The 22,906-nt window shown below is 48.0% G+C and overlaps 2 protein-coding genes across 4 annotated transcripts in view; one reads left to right on the top strand and one right to left on the bottom strand.

Moving 5' to 3' along the window:
* The window catches only part of Cow (Proteoglycan Cow), a 45,377-nt gene extending 39,306 nt beyond the window's left edge, over positions 1 to 6,071 (top strand). Inside the window, exons 10-11 of the mRNA XM_077677504.1 lie at positions 153 to 290; positions 1,668 to 6,071. Coding sequence (XP_077533630.1) covers positions 153 to 290; positions 1,668 to 1,786 — 257 coding nt within the window. The 3' untranslated portion in view covers positions 1,787 to 6,071. The remainder of the gene's footprint in view (positions 1 to 152; positions 291 to 1,667) is intronic.
* Positions 6,072 to 14,203: 8,132 nt separating this feature from the next.
* LOC144145783 (gem-associated protein 6-like) lies at positions 14,204 to 17,798 on the bottom strand. 3 transcript variants are annotated; one of them, XM_077677533.1, is made up of 3 exons: positions 17,492 to 17,547; positions 15,991 to 16,075; positions 14,205 to 14,743 (listed from the first exon to the last, which is right to left on the bottom strand). In XM_077677533.1, exon 3 carries the CDS (start codon positions 14,728 to 14,730, stop codon positions 14,344 to 14,346), a length of 387 nt encoding a protein of 128 aa, XP_077533659.1. In that variant the 5' UTR covers positions 14,731 to 14,743; positions 15,991 to 16,075; positions 17,492 to 17,547; the 3' UTR covers positions 14,205 to 14,343. The 3 variants fall into 3 exon arrangements, with proteins under 3 accessions (XP_077533650.1, XP_077533659.1, XP_077533641.1); XM_077677524.1 differs by lacking the exons at positions 15,991 to 16,075; positions 17,492 to 17,547 and adding an exon at positions 16,851 to 17,410 and having other exon boundaries at positions 14,204 to 14,743; XM_077677515.1 differs by lacking the exon at positions 15,991 to 16,075 and having other exon boundaries at positions 14,207 to 14,743; positions 17,492 to 17,798.
* Between the last annotated feature and the right edge of the window lie 5,108 nt (positions 17,799 to 22,906).

The raw sequence follows: 22,906 nt of genomic DNA on the forward strand, positions 1-22,906 counted from the left end.
CCTGCCTGTGCCAAGCAAGTGATCAGTCAAGTGTCGCAATGCAGCACTGGTGGAGTAATAGCGGAGTGCAGGATATAGCTTTTGGGTGAAAGGGTCCCTTTGAGTGCGACCATTTCTGAAGTCTTCCTGCTCGATGCTTCCTTCCGCCACAGGGGCGTACATCCCGCAGTGCGACGAAGAGGGATACTTTCTGCCAGCCCAGTGCCACAGCAGTGCAGGCATGTGCTGGTGCGTTGATCGCCACGGTGCGGAGTTTGCGAACACGCGCCGGAGAGACCGGCCTGACTGCGGTGAGCCCAGTACCCCTTTTGCCATACAGTACCTTCTCGTTGTAGTATGCTTCTCATTGTGCCTCTCGGTATATCGTGCTCCTACAACGTTGTCGCCGTCATCAAGGCATGACCTCCCATTGTGGAGGAACATAATGACAAGTGGAATCATAGTTCTGCTTCTCATAAGAGGAGACAGTGGGTCATCTCGCTTGTCACATGATTAGGATGGGGAGAGGGGAGGGGGATCATCATCTTTCTCCTTACCAATGACAGCAGTGTGTCATCCAAGCGACCAATGCATGCCTATCATATGTCCAACGAACATTCATGCTGGATACATGGATGTCCATAGGATGTCCAAAAGAGGTGTGATAGTAGTAAATTAGCACATTCATATGATAGTCAAAACTGGATGTTTTAGCAGATGGGTTTGTATGTTGATACATCAGAAGCATCCTGAGAAAAATGGAATTCCCTTTTTTTTTTAGTATTTTATGAAAACCTATATACGTAGTTATATTGCAGGGTATTCTACTACAGTGAGAAGCATATATTTCTCCCACAAACAACTACAGTCCTTTGATCTTCTCAGAGGCCTATTGTTCCACAGGCAAAAGCCTTGCAAGGAAAGCACCATTTAAGACTTTGCCGCGGTGGCTCAGTGGCTAAGGCGTTGCGCTGCTGAGCACGAGGTCGTGGGTTCGATTCCTGGCCGCGGCAGCCGCTTTTCTGATGGAGGCGAAAAGCAAAAACGCCCGTGTGTACGAGATTTCGGCGCACGTTAAAGATCCCCAGGTGGTCAAAATTAATCCGGAGCCCTCCACTACGGCGCGCCTCATCGCCTGCGTTGAGCCCTACAATCAATCAATCAAAAGCCTTGCATTCCAGGAAGGGCAAAACAAAAGGGACGTTGAGTTGTTAAAGCTATCTGTGTAAAGCCAGTATGCTTGGTCAAGACAGTTCCTGCAGAGTCCAGTCACATCAAAGGCCAAGACATTCACACTGCATTTTTTACGTTTGCCTATGTCAATGTCAAATTGTATAGTGTAGCCAGTTGGGGGTGTGCAAGTGCCTGCGACATAAATGCAAGCACTCTCGTAATGCTCACACCCCTCACTCTGGCCTTCAAAAATTAGAATATTTTTTTCCTCGCATAATTATTGCACACTCTGTGCAGAGTTTCAGTGTCTAAGGTTTGGCACCACTGGAGCAATGGTTGTGCCACTGAATGCCACGTGTTCAATTCCAGCCAGGCCATTTTTTTCTAACATGAAAAACCAAGAATTGTGTGTACAAGATTTTTTTGAAGAACCCCCGAGCAGCCTGCTCATTGAATACATACCCGTAGTTACATGTGTGCAGGTGTAGTAAATCCCAGATTTTTTTGCATTGCAGAGTCGCTGATGAACAAGACCAATCGTGACAAGTCCCTTGAGGATGACACAGAAGAAGACAGTGATGAAATTGAGGACAGCAAGGATGAAGGATCGGGAGACCGCATCCAGGACTTCTGAGCTTCTTCCCTGCCTAAAGAAGTGGCCGGCAAGCCTCTCCCTCCCGCCCCTCTCCCCTCACCCCCTTGCCACTCACCAGTTTCTTCTTGGCACGCCCGTTTGTTCAGTCAGTGATGATAAGTGCAATAGAAGACTGAGCCTCGTCAGCTCTGGTTCAGAGCAAGGGAGGAGCAAAGGTAAAGCAGAGGTCTCCAGGAAGAACTGCATTTCGGTTGAGTAGTGCATCCTACTTATCTCTCTCCTACTTTAGCATCAGCTGACAGCAGTGGCGGCATTCTGATACGAAGGCAGTGGGTTCACTTTTTGTTATGTCCTGTTGAGTCCCATGTTGTTGATGTTGTGGAGCCCTTTGTTTTTGGACTGGATATTTTAATTTTCAACTTTTAGAACTGCACTTTCACAGCAACCACATAGACCTTGACACCTTAATAAGGTGTTTATAACAATGGTATTCAGCTGTGGCAACTTGCCGAGTCTTGATTTGTGTATTACTGCTGTCTGTCCAAGTCGGATATCCTGTGAGTAAGCTTGGCAAGGAAAAACTATACTGGCGTGCATTGTTGCTATCACAGTTCAATATGTGCCACACTTGTTTCTCTAATTTTGTTTGTGTACTGTTATTTTGCCTGTCTCTGGGCACCGCAGAGTAACCTAACAGACGGTATTTTAGTCAAGATTGAAAAGTGTAGTGCAAGGTCACATTCTTTCATTTCTGGTCTTCTTTTCTACTTAACATTTTTAATTTATATAACCACCAAACTTCAAAAAAAATGCAACTACTAACATTCACACCTCCCACATTTCATGCATTATTAGATGTGGGGTAATTGTTTCATATTTTATTCTCTTACAGCACATGCTTAGCCGTTAGCTATGTGTGGAATTTTTTTACTTGTATGTGCTGTCTCTCTCTCGTTTTCTTTTCCCATGGAAGAGCTACATTTTAATGGCTGCATAAAACCTTCAGCAGCATAACTATCACATCCATGCAAAGCACGGGTGATTATGGTTGTTTTGTGAGCCTTGTTCGCAGCATGCATCGTGTGTGAGGTTGGGAACGTGAAACTTTGAAGTCTTTGAAACTATGAACCACACCATAAATATGCCTCTGAAGGCATGGAATGCATTTCTAAAATTGTATAAAGTTTGCTTTGTGAGTGTCAAGCAAAGTTCTCAGCGGTTTAGTGCCAACCTCCTTAGATATGTTTATTATGCAGCGAGTCTGGCTTGAATTGAATTGTTACCAGATTATTAAATTATTGCCAAGTGAGGTATGTACAAGCAGTCATCTTATTGATGAATTTATGGTGTCACAATTGTTTGGTTGTCATCGGGCTGGACTCGTTTTATAGAGAGCCTTACAACTGTGCAGGGTAGGGCTTCATTGTTACTCCTGTGTGCCATGCGTTTATTTACTGTCATCATTGTTACCCCGTTTGTTTCTTCTGCCTATTTGCTTTACGTTCCTAAAGCAGCATGCACCTTTGCGCATGCATTCAGAGAGGCGAGTCTCTTAGCAGCCTGTGTTTTGTAGACTTTGTACGAAGCCAACAGAATCCAAGTCTTCCATTTGAGTTGAGTGCCTCCTGTGAGCTCTCTTTAATCTTGCGCCTTAGTTTGAAGGGTATTTATTTTATTTTAGTTTGTGTTTTTTACCTCCCTGAATCTCATGCGGACAGTTGCGCTTTCTGGGCTTTCCTCTGTGGTGTTTTGTTTTGTTTTCCTAAGTGCAGCTTGGAGAATTGTTGACACTCGGTTGTTTTACAGCAACAGGCTTGGGAGATGGCACAGGGCTCGCTTGGGAGCCCCTTGTCATTTTTCATTTGTGACCAGTTCCGACGCTTCTGTGATAACCAGGTACCAACTGATGCCGTGATGATTAACTAGATCTGCCCTTCGTTCCCGTGGCTTTAGGCTAGAGTGCAAGTTATTTTTATGCGTCTCTGCTCTCCAGCCAACTGTTCTGGCTATGTGTGCATGCATAATTGTCGGCAAAGTGATGAAAAATTTAGAAGCTGTTTGCATGCCTGAGTGTTTTGTGCTGGCATGGAGAAAGCTAGGGCAGCACACTTATGTAGAAGCTTACAAAACAAAGCATTATTGTTTTCATACGATATGGACTGCCTCATAACTCGGAATGTCCCCTTTTTTCTGACAAGGATGTGTAAAACAAAGTTACGTGCTTGTCCCCGTTTTGGGCATCACACAAGATTGAAGCAAAAGGGTTGCTTAGAATTGAATGAGCTTGGCACTCTTCCCATTGAGCGGGTGTGTGGGTGAGCATTTTTGTGGAGGAAATGGAAAATCTCCCGACAGTTGTTGTTTTGGTCTGACAAATGAGGGGTTACCTGAAATGTTGAGTATTGTTCGTGTGAGAATCTCATAATTTGCACAACTGCATCTAAATATTCTTAACACAATTATTTACTCAAAACCTGTGCCACTTATCTGTATGCAATGGCAGTTTGTGCCACACTAGTTGATGGTGTTCATGCCGTTCACTAGTGGGTTAGTGCACAAAAATAGTAATAGCAAACACTGAAACTTTGTTTATTTAGCTGTCTTTGAATGGCATCTTTTTCTTCTAGTTATAGGCTTGATGCCAATCGTGTCTGGTTCATTGCCGTCCAGATGTACAATGGCAGCACTGAAAGCAAGCTGTTCATCCAAAATTGCACAAATTTTACGCATCGCAGCCGTGCATCTGTCTAGCATGCTAAAATAAACATTTTAGCATGTGCCATTTCTCTTGAGTGGTGAGCACCTAATTGAGTTGCCTTATTTACAAGTTGCAACTCGTCACCACTGGATCGTGTTGGAGCATTTCAATGGATGTACGTATGGTCTTAGCAAATGCATTTATGCACATACGTAACGGCAACAGTCTTCATGAGCTGCTGGCGAAAGGTCACATATTTTCAGCACCTGTGAACTGTGTCTCTGCAGCCCGTTGCATGTGAAATGCGTATCTTTTGATTGCCCTTGTTTACACGCGAGCGAAGGAGACATTCCAGTAAAAGCAGAGACGGGGAAGAAACCACTGCTGTTGGCGAAAGGATGTTAGTTTTTTTTTCATTTGCCAGGGTCTTTGTTTGTTTCCTGGCATGGCTGCAGCCTCGCACATCACGTCTGGAGTGTTTTTGCCCGAGATGTACTGAAAAATAAGGACCGCCATGATCACGAAACTGTTTTGTGCATGCTGTCTGTTCTGTGACCCGCCAACAAGTACCGCCATGAGCGTTTGTGTGCGAATCTTCGTGTTCCGTACGCGTGTTTTTAGCACTTATCACATATCTCCCGTACGTGCGTAGACTTCTAGGCGAAGAGGAACCAGAGTTGCTTTCTGTCACCTTTTTCCTGTCTCCTTTTTCCTCCAGGACAGGTCCGTTCTCTGAGGGTGTTCGTTTGTGTTCTTGGCAGTCTTGTGTTGGTGTTGGGCATAGCCCGGCACAAGTGTTACTGTACTTCCGATTGATTTGAGAACTCGTAGAGACAGGGTCTTGTTGCACAGCTTTCGACAGGGAAAACAAATTAAGCCCTCTGTTCAAGCCCAGTATTCACAGGTACGGTTCTCTTACGTGCGCCGGAACCACCACAGCAACGCAAAGCTGGAATCTTTGCGTCGCCGCAAAAACCGTTGACTTGTGCATGTGGCAAAGTTGATGTTTAACTGAAAAGCGGGACCCTTGTGCTTGCCAAGTTATTGCCAGAAAGTAGTTTTTCAGCAGTGCTCGATGCTCATTTGAGGGTGAACTGTGCAAATTGCAATAAGCTTTCACAAAATATAATTTTCTTTGTGAAACAGCGGCACAAATTTGCAATTATTGTTTTAGACCGACAGTTTCAACAGACTCCCTTCGCGTTTGTTTTGACGTCACTGTGAACTATTTTCTGTGCACAATAAGCGCAAATAACATGCATTACTGCTCTGGTCTACTTAAAAAAAAGCATACAGTGATTTTTTTATTGCAAATACTGCTCCTCTGTCCCTAAACGAAAAAATAGATAATGATTTCTTTTATTGCTATTATTATTAATAATGCACCCCAATGTTCCACTCTGGGCTTTTAATGAGACTTGTGGATATTAGTCCACTAGCATCTTTGTTCGACAAAGTGTAGCAGTACAAATGTTTTTCTTTTTATTGTTATGAGTGCCATCAGGTGTTTATTCTGTCTGCATTTATGCCACATGTACTATTTACTACTCACATATGGTCATGGTAACCGCTACGTAACAATGTTTTTTGTAGGCTGTGATGAATAAAGTACCACTACGAGACGTATGTTGTGTTGTCTATGACCTAGCAAGCATGCTTAATTGTAGATACTGGTACACCACTCTGCAACTGGCTCTATTCATAGACAAGCATTGGCTTGTTGTAGGCTGCACAGAGAGGTGGCACCTTTACAGGTACAAGGCAGACAGCATAACTCGAGTTCTGTATAGGGTTTTCACTGTTTTGATACTCAGATCGCGTTCAGTTGCTGCTCTCTTCACCCCCCCCCCTTCACACCACACCACACCACACCACACCACACCACACCACACCACACCACACCACACCACACCACACCACACCACACCACACCACACCACACCACACCACACCACACCACACCACACCACACCACACCACACCACACCACACCACACCACACCACACCACACCACACCACACCACACCACACCACACCACACCACACCACACCACACCACACCACACCACACCACACCACACCACACCACACCACACCACACCACACCACACCACACCACACCACACCACACCACACCACACCACACCACACCACACCACACCACACCACACCACACCACACCACACCACACCACACCACACCACACCACACCACACCACACCACACCACACCACACCACACCACACCACACCTGATAAAGAATCAACCTGAACTGCCAGTTCTCGAGGTACTTCTGCTGTCAAAAAAATTTTTGATGTGTGGCAGGTGTGAAGGATGCCAGTAAAAGAACACAGTATCTTAGATCCTGACCATTCTGTAATAGTTTATTTAGTCTTGATAATACTAATACATCATAGAATACATGCAGGGCATTCTCGTGTATTCAGTGCATACATATTTGTTCTATTATTAAAGTAATTTACGATCCTTTATTACATGCTTGCCGAGCTGTACTACTTTAAAAGGGATGCTTGAAAAAATTTCACAGTGAGTTAACAAAAAAAACATTAAACCTCTGCTTCAATGGTAAGTTGATCAAGGCAAAATGCATGGTATCACTGCTTGAATGATAGCCTGCATTATTGGCATTGAATTGGGCAAGCTTTATGAAAGTAAATTTAGCTTCAAGAGAAATTCTTTCCGTAAGTTGGCAAGCCGTTTGCAACAAGTCGCCAGTTACGTGCTCCAAGCCGCATAGCACACTGATGCACTGCTGCTGACCAGTAAAATCGCAGTTGGAAGCTGCAGGTTGTTGCTTCAGTGCAATGATGCAGGAAATAGTCGACCCACACTGCCTACTCCGGAACTTTTTTCTTTCCTCCCTCCTCCTTTTTTCACACCGAGGATAGCGAAAGTGACGAATTAAGGCTTAACACATCCCCTGGGGGATGATTATCTATGCAAATGTGGTAGCGTTGATCCTGGTGCATGTGTATGCAATGGGCACCACTCTACCTCGAGTGGTCAAGTAGGGAAGCTAAGGGCGACTGCTTCAACATTTTCTTCACGAAGCACAATGCCTTGAGACTAGCGAAGGAGCTTGTTTTCAGGAAAACCAGCATCCATTCCTGCATCATGTCAATCTTACTTTGGCACTGAGGTTACCGGAGCGACTTCCACATTGCCTAGAGACTTTGTTCCATCGATTATGTCTCAACTTAGTGCTCACAAATACCTACCGGTACCGCCTTGGCCTAACCTCAAACCCGTACTGCGACAACTGCGGTTCACCGGAAACAGTCGAGCATATCTTACTGGAGTGCCCTACATACAGTCAAGCAGGAGACGACCTCGCACAGAAGATCGAGTGCCTCAACCACAGTTTCCTAACTTTAAAAGCACTTCTGGGACCATGTCAATCTCCCTCATCTCAGCGTAAAGTGGTAACCGCATTATTTGAATACCTCCATGACATCGGTGTCACCGAGATGATATATGACCAAAACATCCTTGCACTGTGCAGCCGTGTCGCACAGTGTCACTTTTCACGTGTCGCACTGACGGTCCTTAACACACACGCTACCTCCTGTTGTATTTTTTTTTTTCACGAATTCCTTCTCTCCCTTCCGCCTTACTTTTTATTCTAACTGTATTCCCTCCTCCCCACCCTGCAGAGTAGGCGTTAACATGCCGGCATGTAGGCGTTAACATGCCGGCAGACCTCTCTGCTTTCCTCTAATAAAGAGCTTTCTCTCTCTCTTTTTCACACAAGTTATGCGCACTCAGCAGATGGCGGAATCTCAATGCACGGTGACCCTGGGGCAATCATTCCGTTTGATGCTTGGGGCTCTGCGGCAGTAGTGCAATTCCAGCTATGCAACAAATTTGTGTGACCCTCCTGTCTCTTTCACCACCTTTCCAAGTTAAGGGGAGACGCGGGTCTTGGAATCCCGAAATTTGGCCAAAAAATCGATTTTTAGAAATCGCCATTTTCGGAAAGTAGAGCTATTTTTCTACCGGTTAGCAAAATATCCAGACCCAGGAGTACGTATTTGAGCCATAATATCAATTTATAGCACCGACGCCCGCTAAAATCGGCCAAGATTCGACGCGAAAATAGCATTTTTTCGACGACTCGCCCCTCGGGTTCTACATGCCCCACGGCGTCCATCTTGGTCTCATTCGAAAGCGCGTCTTTTCGTTTTCAATTCCCCGCCAGAACCACTCCGTTTCGTCCATTGGTTGCGAGTAAAACCGGGGTAGAAAAGAGACGGAACGCGCCGCCCAATTGGCTACTGACTGCACGTGACCGCAGGGCGCAACCTCATTGGCTGGGCGCCGTGGGTCGTCTGCTCGGCACTCTCATCACAGTGCAACGGCTCATGTATTCATCTATGCGAGGACCGGCAAAAGCCCCGCATGGCGTAAAAATAAAGTAAATATGTCTAGCGATAACTGAAAGGAAGAACTAGCAGTATTAAAAGCGCCTGGAGTACGATTTTTTGCGTGTCTGACGACGACTTTTCGCGAGAACGGCGCCGAGACGGAGGTAGGCTTAGCGCCCCCGCGGGCTGCCGAGACGATAGCGTAGCGATATGATTACGCCTGCGGGGGCACTAAGTTGCGTCTATCTTTCGATCAGCAGCAAATAGAAAGAAAAGAAATGATAAAGTGGAGGATGCCGCACGCCGACGTCGCAAGGGAAGTGTGTTCATTCTGTTATCAACGATGCCGCGGCGGGTCGGCCCGCACTCCGGCGCGCGCTTCCTTGTCGGCAGGTTACCATATAGATGAGCGATTTGGGAATTATAAATGCTCGCACTGAGCACAATGTGCGTTAGTGACGTGATATACGAGTAGATTAGACCGAAAACGTGGTTATCCCACCTAGCCAAGCACATGCACGTTACAGAACAGTGGCGGGCATTCCGTTAGCAGCCCCTTCGCTGCAACTCATTTCACGCGATGCAAATCCGATTTGATTGCTACAAATGAAGCAGTAACATAACAAAATAAACGTTTACAACTGTGGTGCACGATCGGCACCTCAGCCCTAGTCGCCAAAGAGTGACGGCGCGCTGCCAACAGCATAAAAATTGAAGCAACGTTCTGGCTTTGCTTTTGTTCAGTTTTTCTGCCAGGTGCCATCTGTAGACAGAGGATTTCATAATTTTCCCACCAACGGATTTCAGCAAACTTGGTATGCTCTTGTTGAGCGAAAAGCGAGCTACATTCTAGAACCTTTCTTTTTTTCATATGCTCAATAGATAAAACTGTCACTTGTAGTAAAACTTCAACTGCGATTTTCTCAGCTTCCCTTTTTTTGCATATGTGCCTAGCCTTACAGGGGTTTTGAGGTAGTTTTTTTCAAAGGATTTCTACAAGTGTTATACCGTTGAATTCGGGATAAAATGAACTGCATGCTGAAGCTATTTTAATTGGCTCATTTTGCCTCAAATAAATGTTATGAGTTATAATTAGAGGTCATTAAGTTTTCATAAAACTGTACTTGGCATAATTTTATTAATTCTATCCAATCAACTATCTTTACAGGAATATAAATAGCTTCAGCATGCATGGCAGGTCTTAAGCTACACATCCATACCATTTATTTTAAGAAAAATTTAATAAAAAGTTCCTTAAAGGCCCGTAAGAAATTACTTAATTAGGCTCTAGTGTTTTCTTTATAACTCAAAAAATAATTATACCACTTGAAAACTAATTACATATTTGAAATGAGGAAGACAAAACACACATGCACAGTGATTTTCATTATCACAGACCAATTAATAAAAAAGTTCATTTCAAGACCCACGTCTCCCCTTAACCTGGGGTGTTCACCTCCCGCAAGGGCCGCAGGTGATAGCTCCTCGAGGGAGATGGTATGAAGGGAGACGTCATCCAGAGGTACAGCACTGGCATCAAGGAAGGCTCACAAATGGGCAAGACCACAGCTTAAAAATGGGCACAAAATAGATTACGGGCGAAATTCATCTCGAACGATTTCTTTTGAACGAGAAGCATTCTTTGGATTGGGGGAGCAACTACCTCACAAGTGTCCTCAGATAAGGACTCCTGGATTCTTGCAGGAAGGAAATCCTGTAGTGCGAGTACCGAGAGCATGAGTATGCTTCTCATTAGAACGAATGCTTGCTTCACCACTCTAATACCCTTTGTGGTCTGGTGCATGCCTTTACAGGCAAGTCGCGGTGATAGGACGCCAGAAAGCCAGCCAGCCAGGTCACTTAAACTGGGATTAGAAGGCAAAGAATGCTTTGCACTGCAAATGCCCTATGATGCTCTACTGTTGCAACTATATAATGAGAAACATGCCCTTGGCACTTACCAGATCATTACCAGCATACTACCTCTACAAACTGGCATGCAGCACTGGTTTGTACTAGGCCACTGACTCCTTCTATGTACAAGCAAATAACCACTAATAATTATTCTTCTGTCACAAGCTATGCACCACGCATATGTCTGCAGCTTGTATGTCTGCTCTCAGCATGACGAACTGTCATTTTGCAATACCCCTGAAGACAAAGAAAAATGTACATAACAGCTGCAAGATTACATACAGTATGCCCAGTATGCCCATTTTTTACCAAGGTTTTGTAACTCGCGTTTTTTAAACCATGTCCCTTTTTTTATGTTCTCCTGTTCCCTTTTTTGTTTCAGCGTCCACACCCCCGTCATCCTATTTGAACTGAAATTCTTAGGGCGACAATGGAGTTGCCCTAGGCCTGTCTGCAGATAAGGCTCAATAAATTGGGAACATAGAAAAGGGCCACCACATCAGCAACCTTCACATGCAGGCCCTGCACCTTTGGTGTGCGAAATGTCAGTCACAGTACGTACTTAGGTACTCGGCACGTGCATTTTTGTTCAATTCTTCCTTGTTGGGGATATGTGGTCTATAATAAAAAAAGTAGACAAAACAAACTGTGAGGGTGCTGGATATGCAGCTTGCTGGAAGAGGGGCTACATTCTCAAGCTTCACAGAAGCTTGAGAATGCCTTCATGAAACCCCAGCAGTCCCCAAACCACTATACAGGAACAAGTATCAACTACCATTACCACTACCAGTATTGACAAGACTTTTGGGTTGCTCTGAGAAAAAGAGTTGCCTAGAGATGACGTGAAGGAAGGGTTGACAGTAAAATCATTGCCTGGTCATGACTACATCATGAATATTCATAGGCTCGGTTTGGAAAAATCATTGTGACCTTGACCTAAGACAACTGTTTTCTGCATGGGCCAGTTGTCCTGGATAAAATACCCCACAATAAAAAAAAAAGCCTGAAACATACTAAACCAACAAAAAAGTCAAATTCTAAGCCAGCATCCTGGACTACTTCGTTGGCAATCCTCTATGCCCTAGGGCTGCAAGAAGTTCAGCGACTTAAAAGGCTGCCATCAGTCAGCTGTATGCAATAAATCAATCTGAGCACGGTCATTTGCCCAATCAGGACAATGAAAAGTAACTGAACCATAAAAAGAACGTTGCAATGCCAGCTGCTATATGTGGCCTTTTTATTTACCATGAGGCTGTCCATGGTTCAACAGAAACACCACACAAGCACATACTACCTACTACAGTGTACTAGAATATTCCGGTATATACCCATGAAGGAGGATCAGCCAGGGTAGCCATTGCTCAACTTTCTTCCCTTTTTCGGCTGTTTCTGGTTCTGACCGAGCTAACAAAACTATTTTTAGCATTTGTACCTTCTTTTGAGTTAACCTTGAACGTGTGGGAAAGAAGTTTAAAAGCCACAAAAAACAACCAAGCATTACCAATGAAAAGATCCTTATAAATGCTTTTTTAAAGTGGGCAGGTGAAAGTAATAATTAGACCTCGCAACTTGGTACTGTACCACACACCTTGCTTGAAATTGTCACCAAGGTGTCTTTCCAGTGCCACTACATGGCTTTGAAATATGTGCAAAAGCACTCAATCAGGAAGTCTTGCATCAAAGGTCAGCTCCTGCATCTCAAGCAAGTCTTACTTTCCTTACCACGTAACGCCTGTAAGACATACAACCATCGCCCTAACTCCCCCCCATTTATCGTAGCCTTTACCACGGAAGGCAAAACCTAGCGATGACCATGGGCGATGACCCCCAATGCCTTTCAGTCATCCCACCACAGTTTCGAGGCCAGTACCGATTATTGATACGCAAGTGCAAGACAAGGTGTGGCATTATCTATGCCATGTACCCGAAGTGCTCCATGCACCAGGCTCCATGCACCAGCCAAGTTCTAGGCGTTTTTAATTCATGTGGCAAAGGGCTCAAATTCACTTTTGAGTTACCTGAAGAGGGATGCCTTCAGTTCCTCGATTTAAGCATCCTTTTCCATGACGGTCAGGTGTGCTGGAGATACCAACCCAGGTCCAAAAAACCAGTCCTTTACTACGATTCGGCCCATTCCAAAATTGTGAAAAGGGGTATTGCCAAAAATTGCATGCGCGCTGCTCTCAAAAAGTCGTGTTGTCACCAGGTGGCAGCCTTCAGCACCAAGCTCGACGCTTGAGCAATGCCGGTTTTCCAGCTGAATTGCTGGCTTCCATAGCTGGAAGCTTGATAAAAGAAGCAAATTCAGAGAACCAGCCCAGAGTCAATCAACACGAACGCTTGAAGGTGCGGCCCGTGATCGTGCCGTACGTGCACAACCTGTCCCACCGGCTCAAAAAAGTGGCGGGAAGGTGTGGCACCCAGGTTGTCTTTTCGGCCCCAGGCAAGCTTGCACGCATGTGCAAAGCCGTGAATAATGAAGCTGGGAAGGCTGCCTGCACAACTAAGCACGCCACACGCTTTACGGAATGTAAAGTAGGTGTGGTATACAGGATCCCACTAGATTGTGGAATGTGCTACGTCGGCCAGACGGGACGCTGCATTAATGATAGACTGAGAGAGCACCGCGCAGCCGTAAACTCATTGGTGGGGGGAGGACATTTGGCAGATCACTGCCGGCGGTGCACCTGCACGCCTGACTTTCATAATACCCGCGTCCTGCGCAGCTTTAGGACGCAACTAGAAAGGGAAATCTTTGAGGCGTTTTGTATTTTCAAGGAAAAAGATGACTGCGTGAGCACTCCGTCGCTGGCCTTGCACTCTAAAGAGAAAGCCTATCTACAGCGTCAATTTCATGTTCTGTGAAAGCTGCGCCCTGTGTATCTTTTTGCGTTTCTGCGCATTTGTATGTGTGTATATATAGCCTTTCCTGTGAATAAAGCCATAGTTGATGTCTAGCGCTCGTCCCTTGTCACCGCCTTTTTCTTGTGTCCTCGTTTTAGTGCGCTTTTTTACCATGTCGAAGTCCCATCACCAACTAGCCCAAATTTCTGCCCTGAATACCCTTCGATCAGCTGAAACCCATTTGTGCCAAGTTCAATGATGTTTCTGTGTGAGAAATTTGTAAAAGCCAGTGTTCAGCGAATGTCCTTTGCAAATTTAACAGGTCATTTTCTCTGTCTGCAACCTCCACTGCAATCACTACTATGACGGCAGTGCTGCACCACCTGTTGGTTGTTTTAAACTTTTTTAAGTGGTACCGTATGTGCTAAAGCCACACCTTCGCCACGAGTTGTGTCGTAGTGGAGGACTATGGTTTAATCAGGACCAGCCGAAGCCTTTTAATGAACCCCTGTGACACATATGCGAGCAGTTTGCTTTCTGTCTGCGCGTGCGCGCACACACACACACACACACACAAAATGATAGCCACTTTCAAATCAGAAAACTTGTAGCAGCAGCACACCTTAGCCATCACATCTTTTCTTCCAGCTTTAATAATTTATTAAAATCAACACGACAAAACAAGAACAAGAAATGGAGTAGCAGGTACTCGGATAAGAGATTAACATATTTGGCAGGCCCCAACCGAGCACGGCTATTTTGTAGGTTCATCCAGTTTCGGCCAGAATTCGTTCCCAGGCATCTGCGAAACGATGCCGCGCATTCTGTCGAGCACCAGGGAGTTTGCACAGTGGAAGTTTTCCGGCCCGTAGGGGGGCATGAACCGGACCGAGCCCGCGATGACAAGCACGCCGGGCTCCCCTTCGGATTCGCTGACGGGAATGCGTTTGGAGCTCAGCCACGACCGCAGCTTCTCCTTCCTCTCCTGCAGCTGTTCGCTGCTCAACTCATCACATTTCGGCACAAAGAGCTGTTCCAGCAGCTCCTTCTCTTCAGGGCTGGCATCCGAGACGACGGTCACAGACTTGACAGCATGACCCAGGACAACATGCACCGTGCTCGGTCTTCCATCATCAAGCATCACCAGCACGACACTGCAGCGAAAGAGAGGATGTGGGCACTTTGCAAGGGGCATGAATGAGAGTTAGTAGAGAGATGCTGCAACGTCACATTCGGGTGGGGTTCTGCCCCCCCCCCTTCAGGAAACACTTGCCATCTCGCAAAAAGCTTAAGGCTGAGCCCAACTGCACAGTCCCGTAGCAAACACAGTGCAGCCCTAAAGTTCTCTATAATCGCTGGTCTGCGTCAGTCAAACAAAAAACGTGAAGCCAAGTGAAGATTGACAGCAGAATTCTTGCACTGAATACTTTTCTAAATTGTCTATAAAATAGCAATATTTTTTAGCTTAGAATAGGTAGAATATTACGAATCCTTGAAAATAAATCGGGGCACTTTAGCTTAGATTACCACCGCCCGTTTGTTGTTGCACCGACACAGCTTTTTTTTGCAGAAGGGTCAACAGAATGCCAATGCAACACATGACAAAAAGCATTTAAGCGAATAGTTATGTGGGCTTTAAATGATCCAAAAAAGCAAACAAGAAACAAAAACAAACATTCCAAGGCAGTGACAGCAGTAGTAGTACACAATCAACGGCATTGCAAAGTTACATATTGGGGACTTTCAAAGCCCTGTGAATGTCAATCCTGAATTAAAAATTGAAAGCTTCACTTGAAATTACCCTACTATACCCTACATTTCACTTTTGTGCTTTAAATATGCCCAATCCCATTTGAACCGGTCGAGTATTTGCACACATCTTCAACTTTTGTGCTTGAGAATGTGCTATGGGAAACTATGGATGGGCTCAAGCTAAAGTAACCTTTCAAGATGCAATGCCATACAGTGAGGAGAGGGGATGGAAGGAAGGGGATTACGAATCAAGGGCCGTATTCAAAGAGGGGATTCTTTTTATCGGGGCCTGAAAGCCTTCACCGGGGTCGGCCTTAGTTAGGCTATTCGCGCCAGACCACTCTGAACTGCAAAAGTGGCAATTGTTCGTAATAAAGATTCGTCTAATCCAGTATGTGCTTCATGTTGTAGGGTGTTGGGATCAATATTTGTTAGGCTTTCTGGGCGATGTTCGGCAAAGTGCGGGCACGTCCACACTAGGTGGTGGAGATCTGATTTGGCGTCAGTGTTGCAGTAGGGGCATCGTGGGTGTGTGTTGGGACGTTTTGTCTATTTCTGGGTAATGTGAGGAGCGTAGGCTGCATCTGCGCATAGTTTGTTGATGAATACTTCTTTGGATCTGCTGCGAGAGACAATGTTGGCAAGATACCTGGGAGGTGTAACCTGTTGGTAACGTTGCCTTTTACTCTTCTTTAGTCGGAGAAGTAATATGGCTGGAGGAGTGGGTGAGGAGGCTGAAAGAGAAACCAGTGGAGGAGTTCAAACACTTTTGTACCGCATCGTGGGTGGACTAGTTTCCTGGGCCAAACTCATCATGGACTGGCATCCAGTCAATTCTCATGTGCACGCTGCAGCTTTTAAAGGGGTTCTTTGTGTAAAAGTATAGAGTTGCCAAGCGGGTTCAGGGAGGGCGGCTCGCGAAGTTCTGGAATGGCTTTGAACGAGTCCATTAGAACCCGTATTTTGGCTGGCAGTCGGGTATTGAGCTAGCAGAAATACGGTTAAAGGCACCATTGATGGCATGGAGGCTGTGGAAGAACGAAATGAAAGCAATCAAGCACATGTTAATGCTCTCTTGTATCACTACACTGGCGAAGCTCATCCTCACACCACCCAACTTCAGCAAGGAAAGAACGGGCATTGTTTTTCAATTTCGACACAATGAAAGCCGAAGGAAGGCATACGCTTCACTTGGTCAGTATCTAATGCCCGTTCTTGCCAAATCAGTCATGGCAGCCTCGGAACAGACAGTGTCAACTTGATAATGAAAGAATGCTTGAGGCTTTAAACGGGGAATGCGGACAAAGTTGTTTTGACCCCTAAAGTATACTTGGCGACATTTTTTTTGCATGTGTGTGTACTATCCACGTTTCCATCAACATCTGTTGTGTGAATATAAATAAAGGTAGCAGACAAACAATGGCATTATAAGCATATCAATTGACATACCACACCCCACCTTGTCTAAGTAAGACCACCATTTTAGTGAAACTCCATATTTCCACTTACACGTTTGACACGATCACTGTTTGGGGAAGCCACTGAAGCAGCATGCCCATTCAGCTCCTCTAAACAGAGTCGACCATATCTGCACGATTTTAACGCACACCTTTTTTCACTAAAAGGGGGTATTTAAAGACACCAAACGAATAGAAAATATAGGGAGATGAAAACAGTCAGCATACTGAAGGTCCAAGTTATTCTTTTCATTATTGGTGTGTTCTCAAGAGACTCCTTCCTTCCCTCAAAAGACTCCTTCGCAACGCCTACCGAAACTAAGTGCACTTTACGTTTAGCTGCAACAGCCGTTGGGGCCAGGTAAGCAGGAATCTCTCCACATGCTGGAGTGCCCGTTTTTGTACACACGCACGCACGCAACTGCACCAGGAAAATCACTCAAGTCAGCCTAGTTTCGCTGGCACTAAATGGCACGAATCATTTCCGGCGACTATGGAACAAAACTTTCCACGGTGACCTGAAATTCGAGTTTTTCTTGCCTGGGTGAGCTTATAATTGGATAACTGCGTATGATTGGTGAACTTGCATCCATGCGGTTTTGTAGGTGAGACCACAGGCTTGCTGCAAAAAACGCTGTAGTGTAAACAGCACGACAAAAAAAAAAAAAAACGTTCCGCAGTTCTCATGCTTACCTATCTGAAATAGGGTCTACAGTCTTCACATAACCAGCCAGCACCATTCCGTCAACTGTTTCAACACGGACTAGCTTATGCACATATGAAAGCAGTAACAACGGATCGCCATCGAGCTCACACGCGTCCGCCTGTTTAGAACTGCCTTCCCCAGAGGACGATGGACCTTCCGCCTGATCAGAATCAGCATTCGCACCAACTTCCATGATGCGAAATCATAAAGTTAATGAACTTTCAAAACACGTGCACGGGTTTACCGCCACACACCCAAAACAATCACATGCGACCACGACGCCACAAGCGTCGTGAACAGGCATGTGCGCTTGTCAGTGTCTGTCTCTAAGTAAAAATAATTAATTTATTAACAAGTTGTGCAGGACACAATGAACACGTAAAGCGCGAGCAGTGTAAATAGCGTTCCTAATTTAATCAATTTGATTGAGCGAAAAATACGAACAAAAAGTGGGGAGATGGCCGGACTGACACACGCGGAGAACACCTGTGGGACACCATGCTGCGCCTCAACCTGACTGTGCTGAACACCGGTGAGTGCACCTTTAGGCGAGGCAATACCACTGCCACGGTCATTGACCTCAGCCTGGTGTCAGCCGGGGTCGAGGCCACCTGGAGGCGGGAGCCCAGCACCTGGGGCTCAGACCACTACCCGCTGCACATCGCACCAACCGGCAAGCCGAACAGGCGACCCACACGGCACCACGTCACCCACTGGGACCACTTCCGGCGCTGCCTTGCTAAGGAGGACCTGGGGGAGGGAGAGGAGCTGTTCGCGGGCCTGGTTCGCTGCGCCAAGCGAGCCACGCGGAGCTGCTCCATTGCCAAGGATGCGGTATATGCTCATTGGTTCAGTGACAACCCTAGACCGATTCTTGGCCAAAGCTGAACCTACACACCACCGTTGTTGAGCGAACGATGGCTCACTTGGCACACCAAACAACTGACTGAGCTATTTCTTGTGCGGTTTCGATTGACACCGCAGTCTCCAACGAAGTTAACAGGGCGGTGTCAGCACAGCTAACACCTGCAGAGTGCGCGATCGCTCGGTATCGCAATTAGGTGTGCCTGGAGATCAAGGGAAGTTTCGAGGATCTGAGTATCTGAAGTCTTGAGTGATACATTTCGCTTGCGCAATTGCTTGAAGTACACTCTCCTGTTGCAACCGGGTGGGCCGACCCGAGCCGAGCTCTGTCGCCTCCGGCATACGTGTGGTAGCGTGGTGTAGAGCGAGCGGCCTGCCGCTGTTGCAGCCGTGAAGAAGTCCAGAAGCCGTAGGCTAACGTAACTGTTTACTTCATAGCGAGAGGTGAGCCGAAGCCAAAAAAAAAACAATGCCTCGACGGGCGAGGTAACAGTACAGGACTCGAGCAGAGTGTCAGCATGGATTCACTCAGCTGCGAGCGGAGCGGAACCGGGCTGAGAGGAAGGTTCAGCGCACCGGAGCAGGACTGACTGGACGGCATACCGCCGTGTGGACGCGGCCTGTCGACTGCATTCCAACCGCCTCAGCAGGCAGCGTTGGGCCGAGCTATGCGTTAGCTCGGAGGCCGACCCACGCTGCCGCCGCCTCTGGGGCATTTTCCAGTCGGTCCTCAAGCCCCGTGGTAACCGCAACCCCCTGGCAGCCCTGGCCATCAGGAGGAACGCCAGCTACGAGGAGCTGGCCGAGCTTTTTGCGGAGCACTTCCTGCCGCCACACCAGGTAGCGGCTGGGCAGGTGGTTGCAGCGCCGGAGGAGTCAGAGGGACGACATCCCCTCAATGACGCCCCCATCACGGAGGCCGAACTCCGCGGGCCGCTGCGCTCCTGCAAGCGGAAGTCAGCACCAGGGGCCGACGGCCTCACCTACCAGATGCTGCGCAACCTGGACGAGGTGGGGTTCGCGAGGCCTCTAGCTGCCTACAACCGCATCTGGGCGACAGGGCGGCTGCCTCCCGATTGGCTGCTGGCCATCTTGCGGCCCCTCCCCAAGCCAGGCCGTGGTTTTGGGGCGGTTACCGCCTACCGCCCCGTTGCCCTCACCTCCTGTGGCTGCCAGCTGCTGGAGCGGGTAACCCTGCGCAGGATGGAGGCCATCACGTCGGAGGAGGAGTTCATCCCGGAGCAGCTCACAGGCTTCCGGAGGCATAGGGCTGTGACGGACTCCATTGCCGACGTGGTGGCAGCACTGGAGCATGCCCGGGCCACCAGGCAGGTGGCAGCCCTGGTGCTGCTAGACGTCAAGGGTGCCTTCCACAACCTGCAGCGCCCTGCCATCTCCCTGGCCATGGAGGAGGCAGGTATCGCGGGCAAGCTGCGGGGTTTCGTCGAGGCGTTCTTAACGGGCCGCACGGCGCGGGTGCAGGTGGGCAGCGCCCTGTCGGCGCCCCGGCCAGTGAACGTGGGCACCCCGCAGGGCTCAGTCGTCAGCCCCCTTCCTATTCAACCTTGTCATGGCGGCACTACCAGACTGCCTGCCGAGAGGAGGGGCACACAGGGTGTACATGTCTGTGTATGCCGACGACGTGGCCCTGTGGGTGCTGGGCCCCAAGGGGAGCTGCCGAAGCATCGTGCTGCAGCTGCAGGCGGCCCTGGATGCGGTGCGGTACAAGCTGGTCAATGGTGGCCTGCAGCTGTCAGCAAGCAAGACAGAGGCGATGCTGGTCCACCCGGATGCCCAGTCCCGTCGCAGGGCCAGGTGCCTGCACATCGATGGCGAGGAGCTCAGCTGGAAGTCCAGTGTGCGCTACCTGGGGCTCACACTGGACCACTGCGTCAACTTCCGGCAGGCCACCAGGGAGCTCCGAGCCAGGGCACAGATGGCCACCACGGCCGTGCGAAAGATGGCTGCCCGGGACCGCGGCTGCTCGCAGCGAACGGCCCTGCGACTCTACAATGCTGCGGCTGTGGGTCTGCTCATGTACGGGCTACCATTGGTCACCCTGCGCAAGCCCAGCTGGCAGCAGCTGGAGGGCGACCACCGCAGGGGCGTCCGCACCTGCATTGGCCTGCCTCGAGACTCCCAGTGTGCGAAGACCCTGGCTGAGGCGGGGGCATGGACGCTCCAAATGACGGCGGACCAGCGCGCCCTGGGCCTAATTGATCGGCTGCGGCGGGCAGAGGGAGGCAGCCCCCTGCTGCAGCGGCTGCGCACACACCGCCACTCGCGCATGGGGCGCATGTTGGCCGTGTACGAGGAGGTGGTGGCCCCCGTGGAAGCAGGCCCTCCCTCCAGCCGCCCCCCTGCACTGGAGGCCGAAGTGCACATTGGCATCCCGTGCCTGCGCAGCAAGCTGCGGACGTCGCACTGCGGGCAGCTGCAGCTGGCCCGGAGCGTCGTGTGGGGCGACCTGGAGGGCCACACCCTGGTATACACGGATGGCTCCGTGCGGCAGCGGCAGGGTTCCGCAACGGCGGCGGCAGTGCTGGGGGCGGCCACCAGGCAGGCCCGGCTGCACTACGCCGCATCATCCACCACGGTCGAAATGGTGGGCGAAGCCTTGGCCTGGACCTTCTACTGGAGCTGGAGGCGCCCCCCGAGCGCTGCGCCCTGCTGTGCGATTCTCGAGCAGCCCTACTTCGTATCCGGGAGGGCGACCCGCGCTCCCTCCTGGTGTGGGTCGTTCGGGACAAGGTGGCATGGCTGGCCCAGTGGGGAGCCAGCCATGCCACAGAAAAACAAGGTAAAACCACGATTGTGGCCTACGTTTCAGCAAAGAGAAGGAAAGCAAGTTCTCTTTGCTGAAACGTAGGCCACAATCGTGGTTTTACCTTTTCTTCTCTTGTATGTATATATATATATATATATATATAACACAGAAATAAGAGTTGGCAGTCAAGAAAACCTCGGAAAGCAAAGGGGAGGATGTGGTAGGTCATTGAAACAGATAAAGAATTTGGAAAGAAAGAAAGAAAGTGGAGAAAAAATGCCCGCCAGGTGGGATCCGAACCCACGACCTCCGGAATACCGGTCTGGTGCGATTCTCTTGCAACCATTCTTTTCGCAACTATCCCGCAACAAAGTATGCGACAAGTAGCCACTAATACGACTACTATATCATTACGGCGAGTTTCATTTACTTTTTATTATTAGGTAGTTCAGACTTTACAGTGAAGTTGCAAAGGTTGTGGAATTCCCACCTGCTGTCCATACATGGACTTCTACGGGAGACGGGCAGTCCCATGTTCGTATGATATGACAAAGGACTCCAGTCATTACAATTTTCATTAAGTAATAGTCACTACCACTACCGAATTGGGAGAAAAATAAATACGTGTACATTCTCCAACCATATGTGTGCGATGTGTATTTTATACAGCTTCGCTGTCATCCACCTCTACAAAGTAGAACGGCTCGTAATTTTTTTTACATGTACGCGTATGGGCAAAAATTAATCCCGCAAATTTGGTGCCAGTGGTCAAGGGCAGGTCCTTGCCTATGGCGATCCGCCTGTCACTGCAGTCCTTAAAAATACGCTTTACGTCTGTTTCTCTACCCACCTAGTACTACGTATCCCTTTGACCTTAGTTTGCAGCTATGCAAGCACGTTGAAGACCAGTATTTTTTTTAGTTCAGGGTTTGTTAAAATTTTCAACTGGAATACTTTATCAAATAAGGTCACTCTGAAAATAAGATGAAAACAAGCAAAACTAGCGCACATCACAAACAAAACACAACGCGAGTTGTTCCGCAAGTCTTCCATTTTTTATTCAAAACTTTTTTTTTTTTTTTTTTGGGGGGGGGGGGGTTAATGCGTTGAAGGTACACCTAGCCTATGAGGCGCGCCGTAGTAGATTGCTCCAGATTAATTTTGACCACCTGGGGATTTTAACGTGCACCGAAATCTCGCGCGACACACGGGCGTTCTCGCATTTCGCCTGTTCCGCAATCAAGAATTCAACACGGCTGAAAGATGCTCAAGTATAGTTTCAAGCCAAAAGTGTGCGCATAGTAGCAGCTAGTCTGCCCAGTGAGGCAGACAGTCTGGTCTGCATACTTTCAAAAAGCCTCGTGTTGGATTTGGAAAGAGTCTAAAGAACAGGCAGGATGTATATCGAAGCCATTCCTCGCACAGTACATCATACAGCGTACGCAACGGAACATCTTTTGGCACGCGGCTGACGATATGCGGACGATTTGCCGAACGACTCGAGCTGTTTTTCTAACCGCCGCACATGCGGCGACCATTCAGGCGCGTATGGAAGGTTATCCATAGACAGTGACACCCCCCACTGTAATAACCCCACCAAGAGAGTCGTCACGGCAAGTGAAGTCGATTGCAGAGCACTTTTCATCCGACATCTCAATGCCGCATACTGCAGGACAGTGTTCAGCCATGAATATTGACGGCGAGCCAACGACCCCTTGCAGTTTTGCTCGAAAACGTACCCGTCGGCTACGATGCCCATTTTGGCTTTCTT

This window comes from Haemaphysalis longicornis, unplaced genomic scaffold (assembly GCF_048455015.1).
Source record: "Haemaphysalis longicornis isolate Haplotype H1 unplaced genomic scaffold, Haemaphysalis longicornis Haplotype H1 scaffold_1, whole genome shotgun sequence".
Lineage (NCBI taxonomy): Eukaryota > Metazoa > Arthropoda > Arachnida > Ixodida > Ixodidae > Haemaphysalis > Haemaphysalis longicornis.

What these genes read in the sequence shown, in the direction of transcription:
- LOC144145783 (XM_077677515.1), bottom strand. Translation starts at nt 17,697, where the DNA reads ATGGAAGTTGGTGCGAATGCTGATTCTGATCAGGCGGAAGGTCCATCG. An exon ending in GTAGACCCTATTTCAGATAG is followed by an intron (nt 14,744 to 17,491) that starts GTAAGCATGAGA and finishes CTTTCGCTGCAG; the next exon opens with TGTCGTGCTGGTGATGCTTG.